This window comes from Archocentrus centrarchus, chromosome 2 (genome assembly GCF_007364275.1).
Source record: "Archocentrus centrarchus isolate MPI-CPG fArcCen1 chromosome 2, fArcCen1, whole genome shotgun sequence".
In the NCBI taxonomy this organism is placed as follows: Eukaryota; Metazoa; Chordata; class Actinopteri; order Cichliformes; family Cichlidae; genus Archocentrus; species Archocentrus centrarchus.
This window is the reverse complement of record NC_044347.1, coordinates 2,967,324-2,985,182: the sequence shown is the minus strand read 5'-3', so window position 1 is coordinate 2,985,182 and position 17,859 is coordinate 2,967,324. Positions and strand designations below refer to the sequence as shown.

Here is a 17,859-nt window from a genome sequence, read left to right as displayed (position 1 = left end):
GTTTGTTTGGTTTTTTTTGTAATTTCATAAACTGCTAAATATTACTTGATATGACCTGACCTGAGAGTTTCCAATGTACACTGTGGATGCGTCACTCCTCCAAATATAAGCGTCACTCCTGAATCATGCAGGTTGTTGTTACTCAGGTCCAGCTCTCTCAGATTAGAGGATTGGGAGCTAAGAAGTGTTGACAGAGATTTACAGCTTTTCTCTGACAGATTACAGCCACTTACTCTGAAACGTTATGAACAAAAAGACAAATAACATGTTAAAATATTTTCATAATAAAATGCATAAGCACTTTATTTGCCAACATTTATACATGTTGAAGATATCCTTAAAGGGTTTTTGTAAAATAGATAAGAAATGGTGTAGTTACAGTGACTAAAAAATACTGAGAAATACTAAGTTATGCTAACGAATAAAACATTTTTTAGTAGCTGAAATCTTTAATTTGATCATTTTTTGTGAACTGACAAAAAGCAAAATATCACTTGATCTGACCTGAGAGTTTCCAGTTTACAGTTTGGATTCTCCATTGCAACAGACAGAAATGTAACGCCTGAATCATGCAGGTTGTTGTTACTCAGGTCCACCTCTCTCAGACTAGAGAACTGGTAGCTGAAAATTGAAGACAAAGCTTCACAGCTATTCTCTGATAGCTTACAGCCACATAATCTGTAAATTGGTGAACAAGAAACAAATAATGCTGGTGTTAAAGTTTATTTGTGTTACAGTGAAGATTTCTCAAAATTTAATGTTGTTTTAGGAGTAGCTGGATTCCTTATTGCCATATGTTAAAAAAAGTCAGAAATGTGGCAGTTTGCTGTGACTTAAACTGAAATGTTAAAAACACAAAAGCGCAAAAAAAAGCAGAGAAAGATCACTTAATTGGCAACTTTTATTTATTTATTTTCTTGTTTATTTATTTTTGTCAGTTGATAAAAAGCTAAATATTACTTGATCTGACCTGAGAGTTTCCAGTGTACAGTGTGGACTCTTCAGTCCTCCAAATATAAACCTCACTCCTGAATCATGCAGGTTGTTGTTACTCAGGTTCAGCTCTCTCAGACTAGAAGATTGGGAGCTAAAAATTGATGACAGTGCTTCACAGCTTCTCTCTGACAGATTACAGCCACTTACTCTAAAACATTATGAACAAAAAGTCAAATAACACTGCTGTTAAAGTTTATTCACAGGACTGCCTAGAATCCTTTTGTCATATGTTAAACAAGTCAGAAATGTGGAACTTTACTGTGAATTACACTGAAGAACCAGAAATGCAAAGCAGATGAAGTTCACTTAATTTTTCTTTGCCTTTTTGACTTCTTTGGGGGTGGGGGTGATTCAATTTATATGAAGCTAAATATCTGACCTGAGTGCTTCAAGTTTGCAGTGAGGACTCTCCATTCCAACAGATAGAAGCTTAACTCCTGAATCCTGCAGGTCATTATTACTCAGGTCTAGCTCTCTGAGACTAGAAGACTGAATACTGAGAACTGAGAACAGGGGTTTAGCGCTTTTCTCTGTAAGGCTGCACCTATTCAGTCTGAAAAATTATAAACAGAACAGTACTTGTAATCCTCACTGGCTTCTATTATGTAGAAGTTACTACTGAAATACCAGACATACAATGACACAACAAGTAAATGAAATTTATGTCATTTGCTATATATATATTAGGGGTGGGACTTTAACGCGTTAATTTCGATTAATTAATTATGGGGAAATTAACGCGTTAAAATTTTTAACGCATTTTAATCGCACTTTGCACCGTGGAACGTTTCTCAGTGCACGAGTTCCCGGCATACAGATTATATCGACGCACAATGTCCAAATTAGGGGCCGCATCCTGCGAAGGACCTGGCCCACGTCTTTCGCAGCCCACGAACACCACAAAGGCCGGAAGTGAGCGGCTAGCCTTCATATCAGCTGCCGTCACCTCTGCGTAGCTCATGTCGCCTAGCAACCGTGAGTGCGAAGCACAGCTGTGTAAAAGCAGCTGGTTAAACGGAGAACGAACTTTTTCTCCTTTTTGTGGTTTAATTTTAAGTCTTTAATTCAAAATAAGCTGTTAAAACAAGCATAACACATTTCAACATCAAGGAATACAGCTGAGCGAATGATTAATTTCCAACTATAACAAGTGAGACATTAATGTTGAATAAAACTATCCAGTTATGATGCTTAACTTTAATTTCAGGTGTTTGCTTATCACAGGAGCACTTCCACCCTTCGTTGGTCTGTGTAGTAGACTGGTGGGAAAATAAACAAAATTTTGAAGTTTAAGCTTATGTATATTGATTTATTCATCAACTAAACTTGAAATTAATATTTCTCATGTCAAATATTGAAATGCGATTAAAATGCGATTAATTTCGATTAATTAATTACAAAGCTTGTAATTAATTCGATTAATTTTTTTAATCGAGTCCCACCCCTAATATATATATATATATATATATATATATATTTTTTTTTTTTTTTTTTTTTTTTTTTTCTAAATCACTCATTTAGATTATTGCTTGATTAAAAAGAAAAGAAGAAAAGTCACTTGATTTGACCTGAGTGTTTCCAGTATACAGTATCGACTCTGTAATAGAACAGAAAGAAGCTTCACTCCTGAATTCTGCAGGTTGTTGCAACTCATGTCCAGCTCTTTGAGCCTTAAGGCCTGGGAGTTGGGCACTGAGGACAACGCTTCACAGCTTATCTCTGAGAGGTGACAGCAACTCAATCTAAAAAATTATGTGCAAGATAAATAAGACTGATGTTAAAGCATATTCAGGGAATTGCCCAATTTGCCAATATTTAAGGTTATTTCATGAATGGCTTGAATCTTCATTTCCTTACATTAAACAAGTCAGAAATGGAGTACTTTAAAGTGGTTTAGATTGAAATACTAAAAATGCAAAGATAAAACTGAAGTTTACTTTGAGAATGCAATTGCTTGATGTTTTTTTTTTAAGATTTGGTTAACTGATAAGGAGCAAAACATTGCTGGATCTGACCTGAGAGTTTCAACTTTACAGTGTGGATTCTGCAAACCAGCAGACAGAAGCTTCAGTCCCGAATCCTGCAGGTTGTTGTTACTCAGGTCCAGAACTCTCAGACTAGAGGACTCATATCTGAGAACTGAGGACAGAGCTTCACAGCTTTTTTCTGATAGTTTACAGCCACATAATCTGAAAAAATATGGACAATAAAACAAATAACACTTTAGTTTATGGTGCAGTGAAGACTTAGAAGATAGATAGTTGCTATTTCTCAAAGCTATTTCCTATTTCTCAGCACATGACTTTCAGATAATTTTCATTTTCTGTAGATATGTTTTTAGATCTAATAGAAAATTTTTGGTGACTTGACTTAGAAAAGGAAATCACATGTTCTTGGGCCCTTATAGAATAATTTCACAAAGTTTCACCAGTTTTGGTTCAAAACCTTTTGGGTTGTATTGCTATCAGGAGACAAACAAACATAAAGAGGTGAAAACAACCTCCCTCCATCTGCCAGAGGGTGAGGTAATTAACTTCCCCTTGAGGTGAATCTGTTTTCTCACGTCTGCCATCTGATCCTCCAGATCTGTTATCAGTTCCTGCAGTTTATAATGATTTAGCTGAAGTATTCAGCATAGACCTGGCCCTCTAAACCTGAACATGAATCCATGGAAAAGTATATCACTGACTCCTTAGGTGCAGGTAAGCAAATTTCATGTTGACTTACAGTCTTTTTTTTTTTTTTCTTTTTTTTTTTTGGCATATCATAGAAGGAGGACTGCTGAAGATCTCAAGCTAAAATCAAAGCAGTGACCTTTGACTTGTTAAATGAAAGTGTAAACCACTCCACTATGGGACCACTTTTTCATTTCACTCAGTAGTTTTAGTTTTTTATGCAGCCAGCAAACATTACATTGTTTGGGTTTTTTTTAAATATATGGACCTGCTTTTGTTTGTTCATAGAATCAACATTTTAAAAACAAAAACATGAGAAAATATTTACTCACAGAGCTTTGTTGGAGGCTTTGACCACTGGCAGCAGCCTCAGCAGAGCCTCCTCTGAAGCAGAGTATTTCTTCAGGTCAAACACATCCAGATCTTTTTCTGATGACAGTAAGATGAAGACCAGAGCTGACCACTGAGCAGGAGACAGTTTATCTGTGGAGAGACTTCCTGATCTCAGGGACTGTTGAATTTTCTCCACTAGAGAACCATCATTCAGTTCATTCAGACAGTGGAACAGGTTGATGCTTTTCTCTGCAGACAGATTCTCATTGATTTTCCTCTCAATATGTGACACTGTTTCCTGATTGGTCTGTGAGCTACTATGAGCTACTGTCAGAAGTCCTTGTAGGAGACTCTGATTGGTCTGCAGTGAAAGACCCAGGAGGAAGCGGAGGAACAAGTCCAGGTGTCCATTTGGACTCTGTAAGGCCTTGTTCACAGCACTCTGGTAGAGTTGTTTCTCTGTCTGGGAGGTTGTTTGTTGTTCTTCCAGCAGATTGAGTCCAGAGTTGATGAAGGTCAGATGGACATGAAGAGCAGCCAGAAACTCCTGAACACTCAGATGGATGAAGCAGAACACCTTGTCCTCGTACAGCCCTCTCTCCTCTTTAAAGATCTGTGTGAACACACCTGAGTACACTGAGGCTGCTCTGATATCGATGCCACACTCTGTCAGGTCTGATTCATAGAAGATCAGGTTTCCTTTCTGCAGCTGATCCAAAGCCAGTTTTCCCAGAGACTCAATCATCTTCCTGCTCTCTGGACTCCAGTGTGGATCTGTCTCAGCTCCTCCATCATACTTGACCTTCTTCACTTTGGCCTGAACCACCAGGAAGTGAATGTACATCTCAGTCAGGGTCTTGGGCAGCTCTCCTCCCTCTCTGGTCTTCAGCACATCCTCCAGAACTGTAGCAGTGATCCAGCAGAAGACTGGGATGTGGCACATGATGTGGAGGCTTCGTGATGTCTTGATGTGGGAGATGATCCTGCTGGCCTGTTCCTCATCTCTGAATCTCTTCCTGAAGTACTCCTCCTTCTGTGGGTCAGTGAACCCTCTGATCTCTGTCACCATGTCAACAAACCCAGGAGGGATCTGATTGGCTGCTGCAGGTCGTGTGGTTATCCAGAGGCAAGCAGAAGGAAGCAGGTTCCCCCTGATGAGGTTTGTCAGCAGCACATCCACTGAGGTGGACTTTCTAGGGTCAGTCAGGATTGTAGTGTTGTGGAAGTCCAGAGGAAGTCGACACTCATCCAGACCATCAAAGATGAACACAACCTGGAAGTGTTCAAAGCTGCAGATTCCTACTTCTTTGGTTTCAGTGAAGAAGTGATGAACAAGTTCCACCAAGCTGAACTTTTCCTCTTTCAGCACATTCAGCTCTCTGAAAGTCAATGGAAACATGAACTGGATGTCCTGGTTGGCTTTGTCTTCAGCCCAGTCCAGAGTGAACTTCTGTGTTAGGACTGTTTTCCCAATGCCAGCCACTCCCTTTGTCAGCACTGTTCTGATTGGTTCATCTCTTCCAGGTGAGCCTTTAAAGATGTCTTCTTGTCTGATTGTTGTTTCTGGTCTGTCTGGTTTCCTGGATGCTGTTTCAATCTGTCTGACCTCATGTTCCTCATTGACCTCTGCAGCCCCTCCCTCTGTGATGTAGAGCTCTGTGTAGATCTGATTCAGGAGGGTTGGGTTTCCTGCTTTAGCGATGCCCTCAAACACACACTGGAACTTCTTCTTCAGAGTAGACTTTAGATGACATTGACAAGCTCCAATGGGAGTTCCTAAAGGAAAAATGGAGCAAGCATCTTTACAGTTTATCAAGTGCACATGTCAGAGAAGTGTTTGAATGCATGTTTTTCAATCTCTTGAGAGATTTGTATATATATCAAATTTATCCAACAGCTAAATATTTAGAGAAATCCTCTTACTGCTCTGCAGATGGTCAGCCAGCCCCTCCTGCTTCATGCTCCTCAAAAAATTAAGTGTGATCTTCACAAATGCCTCTCTGCTGCTCTTCCCCTGCTCTTCATCCTCACTCTCTAAGCATTCTGGGTAATCTGGACTCAGGATCTTCTGGATCTTCTTCAGCTCGTTCTTCACAAAAGTGATGATGTTGTCCTCCAGCAGCTGGAACAGAATACTTTATGAATGAGCCAATCAGACTGAAATCATGGAGCCAAACATCAGATCCATGTTGGAAACACAATCAACTGGCTTACAAAGAGCAGCATGGAGATGACTGTGACTCCAATAGATATTAAATTAGTTGCACATGTACAGACCATAAATATAGAGTCCAGCTGTGTGTGGGTAGACTGACCACTGGGAACCTCTGAGCTTTGCTGGTGCACTCTGTGAAGGAAGAATCAGTGTGATATTCAAGTAAATCACTGCAACCAAACCAATTATACACCCACTCCAAGTGTCACAAAGGCCAAAATGTGAGTTTTGTTTTTCTTGTACCACGACTAGGGCTGCATTTATTTATTTTAATGATTTACATTTCTGTGTAATTTGAACATAAAATCCAGGTACATTTCATAATTCATTCCTTTATTGATGAAATGAACTGATAGCTTGAATACTGTGTGTGAACTCTGCTCTGTTCATCCATGCTGTCTTTGTTTATATTATATATTTTTAATTATCTGGAACTGTTAGGTGTGACAGGTACTCAAAAACAGAGGCACCTGGGAAAAATGCTTTTTTAATACATTGTATTGAAATATTTTAAGTTTATTTTTTAAGCTCATTATTTGCACTCGTCAAACACAAGGTCTGTGGGCCAAATCTGGATCTCCACACAATTTTATGTGACCCATGAAAAAGCAAACACAATTGGTCTTCTTACTTTGAGGCCATGTCGATGATGAAGGTTTACAGAGTAAAGTTGATCTTAACCATCAAGAAGAGCAGCAGAGGGTCTAAGACTTTAAATGTAGTCTCAGCAGAATATACTTCAGCAATAGATGAAGGAACACTGAAAGCTCCTAAGTGTCTTTCTGAAGAGGCGCGTTTGAAGCAGTATAAACTATTATGTTTATACTGCTTATACTGTTTATACTGCTTATACTACTTATGTTTATACTATTATAAAACTAGTATGTGAGCAGGTGTGCCCTGACCACAAACAGGATTTTAGCTTAGTAAAAAATATTCTGGCAGACCGTGAGAGAGATCTAGTAGGAAATCTGACAACACAGCTGAAGAGGCACACAGTTATCTGTGCTAATGACAATGGGAGGGACATTTTCAGTGCATTGGAGAAGTCTGTAAGTAAAATGAAAGAAAAGCTGGGAGGTATCTACCAATGACACACCTGCAATTTTTCTTAACTCTGGGGAGTAAATTTCTCCCTCAACAACAAGTAAAGAGAAACCCTGGTCCAAATTGTCAGCTTTAAAATAGCTGTGTAATTTTTGCCTATCCCAGCTGTCCTAGGGTGAGAGGCAGGGTACATCCTGTACAGGTCGCCAGCCTGTTGTAGGGCTAACACAGAGAGACAGACACCTATTCCCACCTATGGGCAAATTAGAATCACCCCATTCACTGCATGTCCATGGACTTGGAGGAAGCAAGCTCATAAATCAATAGAAAAGTATCATCAAGTTATCGTGAATAATAACATCAGGAAGAAATAGAACCAAGTAAACCAAATAAAACTTCTCACATTTTAGTTCATTGCCAAATTAACAGATCCTGTACACGTATGCAAAATGTATATCAAATTAATTCCAGTCGGTAACTCAGTCCAAGAACATGGAGACGGACCCATCACAGCCCAGAGGCAAAAGAAAACATGTTCAGCTTCAGAATAAATCACAATTATTCAGGCTGACACAGCAAATACAGGCGGGGCTGCAGTATTTGAACCTCAGCTGGCTGAACAGATTGGCCGTGTTGTTAGATGGTGCAAATCCCACTGTGCAGCAAATCTGACTTCATTTATGTGTGGATGGTGTTTTATATGCGGTGCCAACAGAAACAAACAAAATATTGCAACTTAGGCAATTTCAGCAATCTTGTTTCAGCAATCTCGCTCTGGGAATTTGTTGACATTTTTGAGTCCTTATATTGATGATTATAGTGATTATTATTCCTTATATTATGATGTGGACAGTCTACCAACTACACATGATGTTGACAGAACTTCAAAGCAACAGCAAAGCTCCAAGAAGCTGCAGCCAGAGCACAGATATATATACGTTAATTAAACTGGGGAGTAGCTGTTGATTTTTTTATTGATTAAATGAGCAATTAGATAAGAAATACTTGTGTCTTATTTATGAGCAACAATAAATTTTCAAAAGACAAAAACAGCAGGTCTTTTATAATGAACTGCTCATTGGTTTCCCGTTTAGAAATTTCAGCTTTTCTAACTTTAACTCAAAAGAATATAATTATTTTAGTGTCTTTACATATTAATGTATTGGATATTTATATTAAATCAGATGTTTTTTAAAGAGGAAATGTTCTAAAATATAAAAATAAAGACAAAATTCAAAAAGTGTCTTTAATTGAGCACATTAAGCGTCTCAAATGTGAGATTTATCCTGAGTTTTGATGCAACATTTCTTGCTACAGAAAACCGATGTTTTGATGGTGTAGATGTTAAAAATGAATGAATGAATAATAATTCAGCATCCAACCCAACGGCCCCAGGTTAGTGGTTCAGTTTTGTATATTTTACATTTCTATTGCAGGTCTGTTTCTAGTCACAAATGTGGGTGAAACACTTGTGGTAACGTAATAATGTTTCTGTTGTTTGTGATTCCACTTTCCATAATAACCACAGTGTGTCTGTTATGTGGCAATTTACTGGCTCAACGGCACCCTCGCTCAGAGGCAGTGGATAAATGCCACTGATGGTGTAGTAACGTTGCCAGATGATGAGAGATTAGCCTGAGGTGGGTTGTAGAGCACAGCAGTGCAGATGATTAACTACTGACATCTGTCTGGATATTCTCACCACCAAACTGCACACCCTGCCAAGCCTCCAGGGCGTATCCACCATTGGTCTCCTTACTCTGGAACTGTGTTCATTTTTGTATTTTTGGTCTCAGATGCTACAAATGACCTTTGGATAAAGTGCAGTATTAGTTAAACTAAAATAAAGAAGATATAACAACAGAGCACTCACTGTGACACAGACTGACCCGCACACTGCCTGCATTTATAAACTCACCTCACAGCTGGATACAACAACATACAAAATGCATTTTAATAGATTACTGTAAAAGTAGAAAAGGTAAAGTTTATCATCTAGTCCACGTCTGCTTGCAGCTTCTCTCTCATCCAGTGTTCACACTGCTCTGCCTCAGCCTGCAGCTTTTCACATCCTCAGCTGCTCTTCAGGCCTGAAACCATCTGATTCTGCTGCTCCAGATTTCACTGTTTGCTCAGATAAGTTCTTATCTGCTCTGTCACAGCTTAATGTTACATCCACGACCCGTTCAATAATTATTCATCTTTATTGAACTACAGTATACTAGCTGCTATGTTACTGACTGGCTAATGTGGCCATTGGGTAATTGCTAATAGTTACAGCTAACGATAACTATTAATACTTCAGTGCTGACCTCGGATATTCCTCCTAAAGTGTTGTTTAGTGTTATGAACATTAACTACCTCATGTGTTATTGAGGGAGGAGCTGTGAGTCTGTCTGTGTGAAGTTGTGAGTCAACTGGAGGAGGAAAAGGCAGAACTATTGGTATCTATACTGTTGCATCTTGATTCAATATTATTTTAGTATTGATTCATATCTTTTTATTGGGGGGGGGGGGGGGGGGGCAACCTTAGTCTGGCTGAATATGAAGCAAAATGAGGGATGGGTGAAGAGTTTTGCACCACACCGATATTCTCTATCAAACTGGTACATTCAGAACTCAATTACAGCTTACATGGATGGAGAAAAGATCAGTGGTGGCTCCATGGAGTGATCACTTCTCTGAGACACATGACCTGCTTCAGAAAGGTTCCTGAGGTTGTGAGGAAGAGGGTGAGACCGCCCATGACTCTGATTGGTTCTGACAGAAAGAGAAAATTATTCTTAAATCCTCATCCACAGCAGCTTTTCTCCATCGTTTTTCTCCCTGCTCCTCCTGGATCCTGGTTCTGTTGGAGTTCTCCTCACTCATAGTGGATCATCTGATTATTGGCTTCTCTTTCAAATATTGTAGTTTTTTTTTTTTTACCTTACAGTAGAAAGTGAGCTTGTTGTTGTTGGAAACAACTTTTGCCAACTAATTTTAGAATCCATATGAGCATATTTAAGTAAAACTGTTTCTGTGATTTTTGAGTTCCTGTATTTTTGGAGCTTTGGGTGTGAATAATGATGGCGCAGTGATGTGAGTGTGACATGGAGAAGAGTCATGGACAGTTTACATGTAGTTGTAATTGAGACTGTAGGAGAGAGGAATAACATCTTCAGAGAGACAAAAACTGAAGAACAAACACCATAAAAAACACCTCGATGCTGAAGCGAGGTGGGGGGGGGGGGGGGGGGGGGGGGGGGCTCCCCCTCAGTGCTGAAGTGAGATCCCAGCGATGCCAAAGCGTACATGGGACACTGAGAAATCCCTAAATCTAGTGATGGCTTCCCTAAGTTGGCAACACTATGACCCCCACTCAATGCACACAGAATCACACAGCAAGGGCTGTGATTGGTTAAGCATTCAGTCTTCTTCTTTTTGAGGTTTTGAAGCAGTGAGCAGACACCTGTCACATGACAATGCCTCCATGAGTTAAAAAGAGGAATTGCATGCTGAGTTGTATTAATTTCTTGTGCCAAAAATAATACAGGTGTGGGCAAGACTCACGGGCCGTATGAAATCTGAGCTTGGGCCATGTTTGGCCCACACGCTGTAGTTTGGACACCGATTTAGAATATCAATGCCCAGACACTCAGAAATGTGTGTGAAAAAGAGCTGAGCTGAAATAAATGATCTAAAACTCAAGAAATAATAGAGAATAAATCACCATTCAAAACATAAGAAGACAAAAATGGAAACTACTTACTGTTTGTTAGATGAAAGCTCTTTTTTAAAGTCAGCACCAAGCTGCTTTGACACGTCACTCTTTAAGGACACACAGCTGGATCCAGGTCCAGCAGAGTGTGATATGTCCTGCAGCTTTGTGCTGTGAAACAACACACACACAGTTCTGAGTGTGAATAATGATGCAGCAGTGATGTGAGTGCTGAGCTGTGACATGGAGAAGAGTCATGGACAGTTAGAGATGGTCATCTCACCTCTGAGCTTTGGTCTGGCTCTCATGTTCCCCACACAGAGTGGTTTTAGAGGGAGGGACTCCCTCCTCTCTGTCCTCACACTGATCCATGCTGCTGAATTCACACCAGCTCACACACACTTTCTACCTTCACCTGCAGAGGAAACACACATCATTCATTCATCTCCAGCTCCAGCTGCTGAATGCAGCGTCATCAGTCTGAAAATATTCAGTTTAGTATCATGAAGAACAAAGAAACCCTCACAGCAGAGATTTGCTTCAAAACACAAACGATGATCAGTGTTCTCATTGGTTAAGACTGACTTTCCATCAATTGGTTATTGAGTTCATCCCCTCCACTGTCAATCATCTATATTTGCTTCATATGTTTAGCATTGTGAAAGCAGTCAGAGAAACCTGGAAGCATGTTAGCTAAAGTCTGCACATTAGGAAGAACTTCATCTGATGGGAATCAAAGAGCAGGAGCAGAATCATGCAGCTCTCAACAAACCCTGTGTGCTCCTCTTTCTTTCCATCCTCGGTAATAACAGGACATTTTTCACCACTTATTCTTTATAACAGGGTAAAGGTGCATTTTACAGTCTCACCTTCTACACAGCGGACTTTCAGCTGTAACACTGTTAATGAGACTGGAGTAAGTGCTGCTGGATTCTCAGCTCACCGCTCTTCTCATGTCCTAAGTCCTTATGAACCCTCCTACCCACCTTTCCTTGGCCTTGGTGACGCTTTCATCGAGATCAAGGAAAGGTGGCTAGGAAAAGGACACAGGAGGCCACTAACAGACAGTTATCTGCTTCCTGGAAGGAGCCGGGACTCCATCTCCCTCTCACCACTAGGAGGAGGGAAGAGGAAGATTTTCACAATAAGACAAATGGATTCAAACTTTTCTTTATTTCTGCTTTTTTCCCTCTGAGCATTTTCAGTTAATATGAAAAAACTAAAGTGACCTTTGATCAGTCTGCAAATTGATAATGATTACCAAATGATCAACAAAGCTCACTGAAAACTACTCTGAATTATCATCTTAGTGTGAGAATCAGTATGAATTTGGTTCTAATAAAAGAGCCTGGTTTTAAAGGCAGTTATTCAGATTTTTAAAGTGCTTCAAAACTGGAGCACATTTGTCTACAAAGGCTGTTCAATAACACACTGTCTATGATAACACCAGCATAAATTTGTGTCATATCACGTTATCACTGCTGTAGCAACATCATGCATTTATGTTCCCAAGTGCACACAGCAGCTAGCAGCTGGTGTGTGTGTGACCCAGAGATGAACTAATGACTCCATGGAGCATAATTATTCTCCATGGCAGGAAGAGCAAACAGTGGATGGAAATCACTGATGTGGTTTCATGGTTAAAAAGACCGACAGCCCAGGTAGAAAATGTTTTTCACTTTCAGTTTTACGAGGTGACATCATCATGCAGGCTGCTGAAGAGTTAAAGTTCAGCTGCTTTAGTTACTGTTAAACAGTAAAGCAGTTATTTGTACTTTTACTTCCTCACTACCTTGGTCACATTTGACTTTGACTTGTGTCACTGTGTAACTACACAGTGTAACTACTACTGCTCTGTAATGCTGCTGCTGACACCATGGGTGACACTGATGGCTGTTCTGTACTTTTCCTTGCGTACTTGTGTACAATGATAATAAAGTTGAATCTAATCTAATGTGACAGTAGATCCATATTTAGAATTTGGTAGTTTGTCATCAGTGACAGCAGCTCACTGACCTGAAAGCTGTAATAATCACACTTTAATGTTAATCATTTATTTTTCTGTATTCTCAGAAATATCACTACCTAAAATACTGTGATTTTAGGGTACATCATTCATCCCTACCATCTACTCAGTTATTGCAGATGACTTCTGGCTGACCCTGAATGCAGCGTGTGAGGGATTTTCCACACTTCAGGTTCCTGCATGACTTGACCACAAACTCATGACCTGCAGAATCGTTTCTATTCAAACCAACATTAACAGGACACAACAGGCCTGCAGAAAGATGGTGACCAGGATCAGGAATTTAGAGGAAGATACAGAAAACCGTTGATAGAGGAAGTTCTCAGAGCTGCTGCAGATATATTTATAGCTCAAAGCAGAAGCACTGATCAGAACTCCTGTTATTAAAATTATTAACTACATGGACTCACTTGGAGTCTGTGTAGTTAGAGGCTGACATTTACATTAATATAAACAGCTTAATGCGCATAACATAATAAAAGTGTGGAACAATAAATTAAAATGTAATTCTCTAAATGCAGGACTGTAGTGAAGTATTTCTGTGAAGGCGGCTGGGTGGGTGTGGACCAAAATGCAGGACTCAGAGGGCAGACGTGAACTTAAAGTTAGTGTGCAGGGAGGAGGAAAATGGTGCAGCGGTCTTCAGCTTTAGAGGAACACAGATGTATGAAAAACAGCTCGGTGACAGCTTCAGAACATCAGCTCCTTGCAAACATCTGCACAGACTCCAGGTCAGCAGAAAGTAAAGGAGCCAGAGTGATGATGCTGAGAGTGAGCAGACCTGAGATCAGCAGCCTCTGAACTCCAACAGGTAACAAAGGCAGTGCTGAGCAGTCAGGCTCGTAGCCTCCATCTCCACCTGTACAGGTTTGTACAGCAGAATCAAACCTTTTCAAACATTTTATAGCTGCTGCTGGTCTCACAGCTGAACACACGTCTGATTAAACTTCAGTCCTCACTTCTAGGCAGGATACAGTCTGTACAGGTCAGCAGGCTGTCACAGGGCTCACAGAGAAACAACCACACATTCACACCTGTGGGCCATTTAGAGTGACCAGCTAACCTGACCCCAGTAACTGCAGGTCTTTGGACTGTGGGAGCAAACCCACACAGACACATGCAAACTCCACACAGAGAGGCCCGAGCCGAGGTGGAATCAAACCCAGGACCTTGTTGCTGTGAGGTAACAGTGCTAACCACCACACTGCTGTGCTGCGACATCAACCTTCAAAGTAAAAGTTGAAACTTTTGGACAAAGTCTACAAAAGAAAGTTGTTTCACTTTTTCTCTCTTTTTTTGAGCTATAAAACATTTAATATAAAGTATAAAACACAACAGAAAGTAAACAGCTCTGTTTTTCTTTTTTTTTTTTTGGATGTGTCATTTTCAACCAGGCAAAAATGAACACTTACAAGTTTTTATGATTTACATTTAACAGATATTCCCCATATCTGTGGCTATGGAAGCTTGTTTCTGCCACTAAAATAAATCAATAAATCGTCATCTGTAACTCAAAATTTTGTGTTATTGACTTGAAATTTGAAAGTTTCCTTCAGTTCTCAAACCCTTCCTCCCTTTATTCAGGCTCCAGCTCTGCCCTGGATGATGAGACCCACACAGACACATTTGTATCAATCAAACAGGAAGCTCTCCAAACTCTCATTCCTCCTCACACAACTTTAACAAATTACATGAATTGACTTTTATCTCCAAATCACAGCAAGTCGCCTGAATCTCATAAATACCTCACGGATGACTCCGTCTTCACTCGGTCAGCATCAGTCAGGAGAAACACGAAGTTCAGGAAAGTGAAGTGAAACTTTGGCAATGAAGGAAACTCCCAGAGAGGCGTTCAAGGACGCCTCCACAATCAGGAACATCACAAACAGATCAGTTTGGACTCAAAGAGACTCCTGGGAATGTTTTTGAGGTTAACCACAGACACGCATCACTCTGTGCTGAACATTAAACTCTGAAATCGCTGCTCTCTGCATACAAACAGTTCTTTTTTTTAAATTCAGACTCTATAGTGAACATCTGGAGTTTGTGAGGTTTCAGTTCCTGACAGTGTGCACTGGAGAGCAGTGTTACCATAGTAACGGCCCAGTCCATCCACCTCCTGCAGTTCATCTTCTCACCACCAGAGGGCCACAAACCAGCTCCACTGAAGAAGTAGACATTAGTGCCATCAGAGCTGTGCTGGTCACTAATCAATATTTTTCAGACATTAACATTGATGTCAGAGCTGTTACTCATCTTTAAGGTCGTCACCTGTGACTCACTGAGGTCATGAGCTCTAAATCTAAGTTTGGCTGGATCTCCTCAGCGGCTCTGCCTCATAATGGAAAGTCAAAGGTCAAATACATGACAGCACGGTTACAATGAGAGTTCTCATACAGTTTTAATTACTGTGACCAACCAACCCATGACACAATCAATCAATCAATCAAACTTTATTTATATAGCCTTTCACAGAAAACAGCAGAGTCTCAGCATTTGTGGAGATTGTCATGTTAGAGGAGGTCATAAACTTTTATTTCCCACAGAGATTATTTTCTGCTTTAATTTAAAAACCTTTTTGTTGAGAAAACCAGGGTAACATTAATGTCATTAATGTCTGTGGCACAGCAGCTCAGTGGTGTGGACACTGTGGGCAAACAGTAGAAGTGAGAACTGCATGTATGAACCCTCACTAAGACTTTCAGAGAGCACCAGAGGATCTTTGTGGATGGTTACAGGCTTCAGGACCTGCTGCCCTCTGGCAGGCGCTACAGGTGCATCAAAGCCAGAAGAAACAGACTCAAGAACAGTTTCTTCGCCAGAGCAATCACCACCCTGAACTCACACACTCACCCACTGTAACTGTGCAACACCCACATCTCTGTGCAATATTAGATTATTCATACTGAACAATATCTAACATTCCTATATTGGTAATATCCAGTATTCATTCACTAGTGCAATATTTATCATCTTCATTATTATATGTATGCACTTATTTACTTTTCTTACAATGTACAGATGCACCAATGTATGTATATATTTTTATACATTCTATTTTTTGTATATTTTATACATTGTTTATTTTCTGTATATTTCTTGATTATACTAGACTATAATATTTTTATTTTTTATTTTAGAGAATTTGATTTTCTGTTGCATGGCACTGAACAGGAGTGGCCCTCCAATCTCATTGTACATCCTGTATAATTACAATAAAAGGCATTCTATTCTATTCTATTCTATTCTATTCAACTTTCATTGCCTTCAAGTCCTTTTAGAGTCTTTATTGGCTGCTTTTGTTTGTTTTAATGTGAAGAGCGTCAGTGACGATTTGTGGCCACTAGAGGGCAGCAAGCACATATGAATGGACACTTACCCTCAGTACAGAGGGGGTGGGGGGTGGGGGTCATGGGACCTTGTTTACTCATCCTGACTGATGTGAGTCATATGAGACTCACATCGGTCTCAGACTCACAGCAAATTTGTATAATTTGATCTTTTTTACAGGTTTATATTTATTTGAAATAATAATATTATTAATATTTTAGTGGGCACTTTGTTGATATACATTTTTTAGTTTGTTGGCTTAGTTATTTTTATTGGACATTTGATGAGTATTTCTTTCTATATTTTATTAGATATGGGTTCACTGTGCAGCTGAAATCTCTTTCAGCTCACAGGAGTTGAGCAGAGGTTTCAGCAGCAGGGTCAAACATGTCTGCAGGTCTCATTCAAAGCGTTGGATCAACACAGCTTAACAGCACAAACATTTTCTGGTGTGTATACCACAATAAAAACAGGGTGTAAGATCTGTATGACTCCAATTAAAAAGAGAAAAAATGAAGCTCAGAATCAGAGCTCAGTCAGTCTTAGATACATTCACTGTTTGTGCTGCATTAAAGTAACAGATGCAGCATGAATGAAGGTGGACGTTCAGCCTCTACAGTGCACTGAGATCTGTCTCAGCAGGAAGACACTAAAACAAAGGCAGCTCCTGTTGGATGCTAGCAGCAAACACAGAGGACAGCAGAGCTGAAAGTCTCTCAGGCTGTAAAACCTGCAAATCTCTGACTTCTGAAGTCCTCTGAACTCTGAAAAGCACAGACAGAAACTCAGCTTAAAGGTGACTTGGAGACATGTGGGTTTTCATGAGTGTAAAGCAGCAGAGGTGCAGGTCCAGGTTCGAGTCCGGACCATCAGCCGTCTCTGGATCATAAAGAAGCAGACTCCTTCAGTGGTGGAGTCAGGGTGGGGGTTCTGAGCTGGAAACCAGGACTCAAATTAATGCTGGGAATGAATGACAATTAAAGGCTTTGTGAAGAAGTGAAGAAGATCAAGAGCTTGAAGTGTACAGAATGAAGGTCTGTGTGACTTGTAGCACTTTGAGTGGTCCAAGCACCAGGGCTCCAGACTCTGCACCCCACAGAAGAGGCCAGCCACACGGCCCGGGGCAAGCACCCACCACCACGGGCCCCCTAGCCCGCTCACCCTAAGACCACAAGAGCATCTACACAAGCCCCCACCACCAACAACCAGGGCAACATATAGACACCCTAAAACGGCAGCCACAGTCCCCCAGACAAACTGACAAATGTCTCTGAATCCCAAAAGCAAAGGTTTGGGATTAAATATATATTTTTAGTTTGTTTACATGAGCAGAACTAGAAAAACAGTTTAAACGTAAAGGCAAGATAAAAGTGGAAATTTGTTACCTGGTGGAATCTGATGTAGTTGCAGCTTTCACCTTCACTAGCTGATGGTCTCTTACAGCCACAGCAGATATTTCACTGAGTTACTGTTAATATGGGTTCGGTCATAGTAACAGTTTCCCATGGAAGTGAAAAAAAAAACAAAACAAAACAAA

General features: G+C 40.2%; 1 protein-coding gene across 1 annotated transcript in view; it reads right to left on the bottom strand.

Moving 5' to 3' along the window:
* Window positions 1-17,859, bottom strand: part of LOC115791175 (NLR family CARD domain-containing protein 3-like) — a 60,726-nt gene that overhangs the window by 28,279 nt on the left and 14,588 nt on the right. Inside the window, exons 4-9 of the mRNA XM_030745306.1 lie at window positions 6,282-6,351; window positions 5,928-6,126; window positions 4,004-5,780; window positions 3,012-3,185; window positions 971-1,144; window positions 61-234 (exon numbers count right to left, since the gene is read on the bottom strand). Coding sequence (XP_030601166.1) covers window positions 61-234; window positions 971-1,144; window positions 3,012-3,185; window positions 4,004-5,780; window positions 5,928-6,126; window positions 6,282-6,351 — 2,568 coding nt within the window. The remainder of the gene's footprint in view (window positions 1-60; window positions 235-970; window positions 1,145-3,011; window positions 3,186-4,003; window positions 5,781-5,927; window positions 6,127-6,281; window positions 6,352-17,859) is intronic.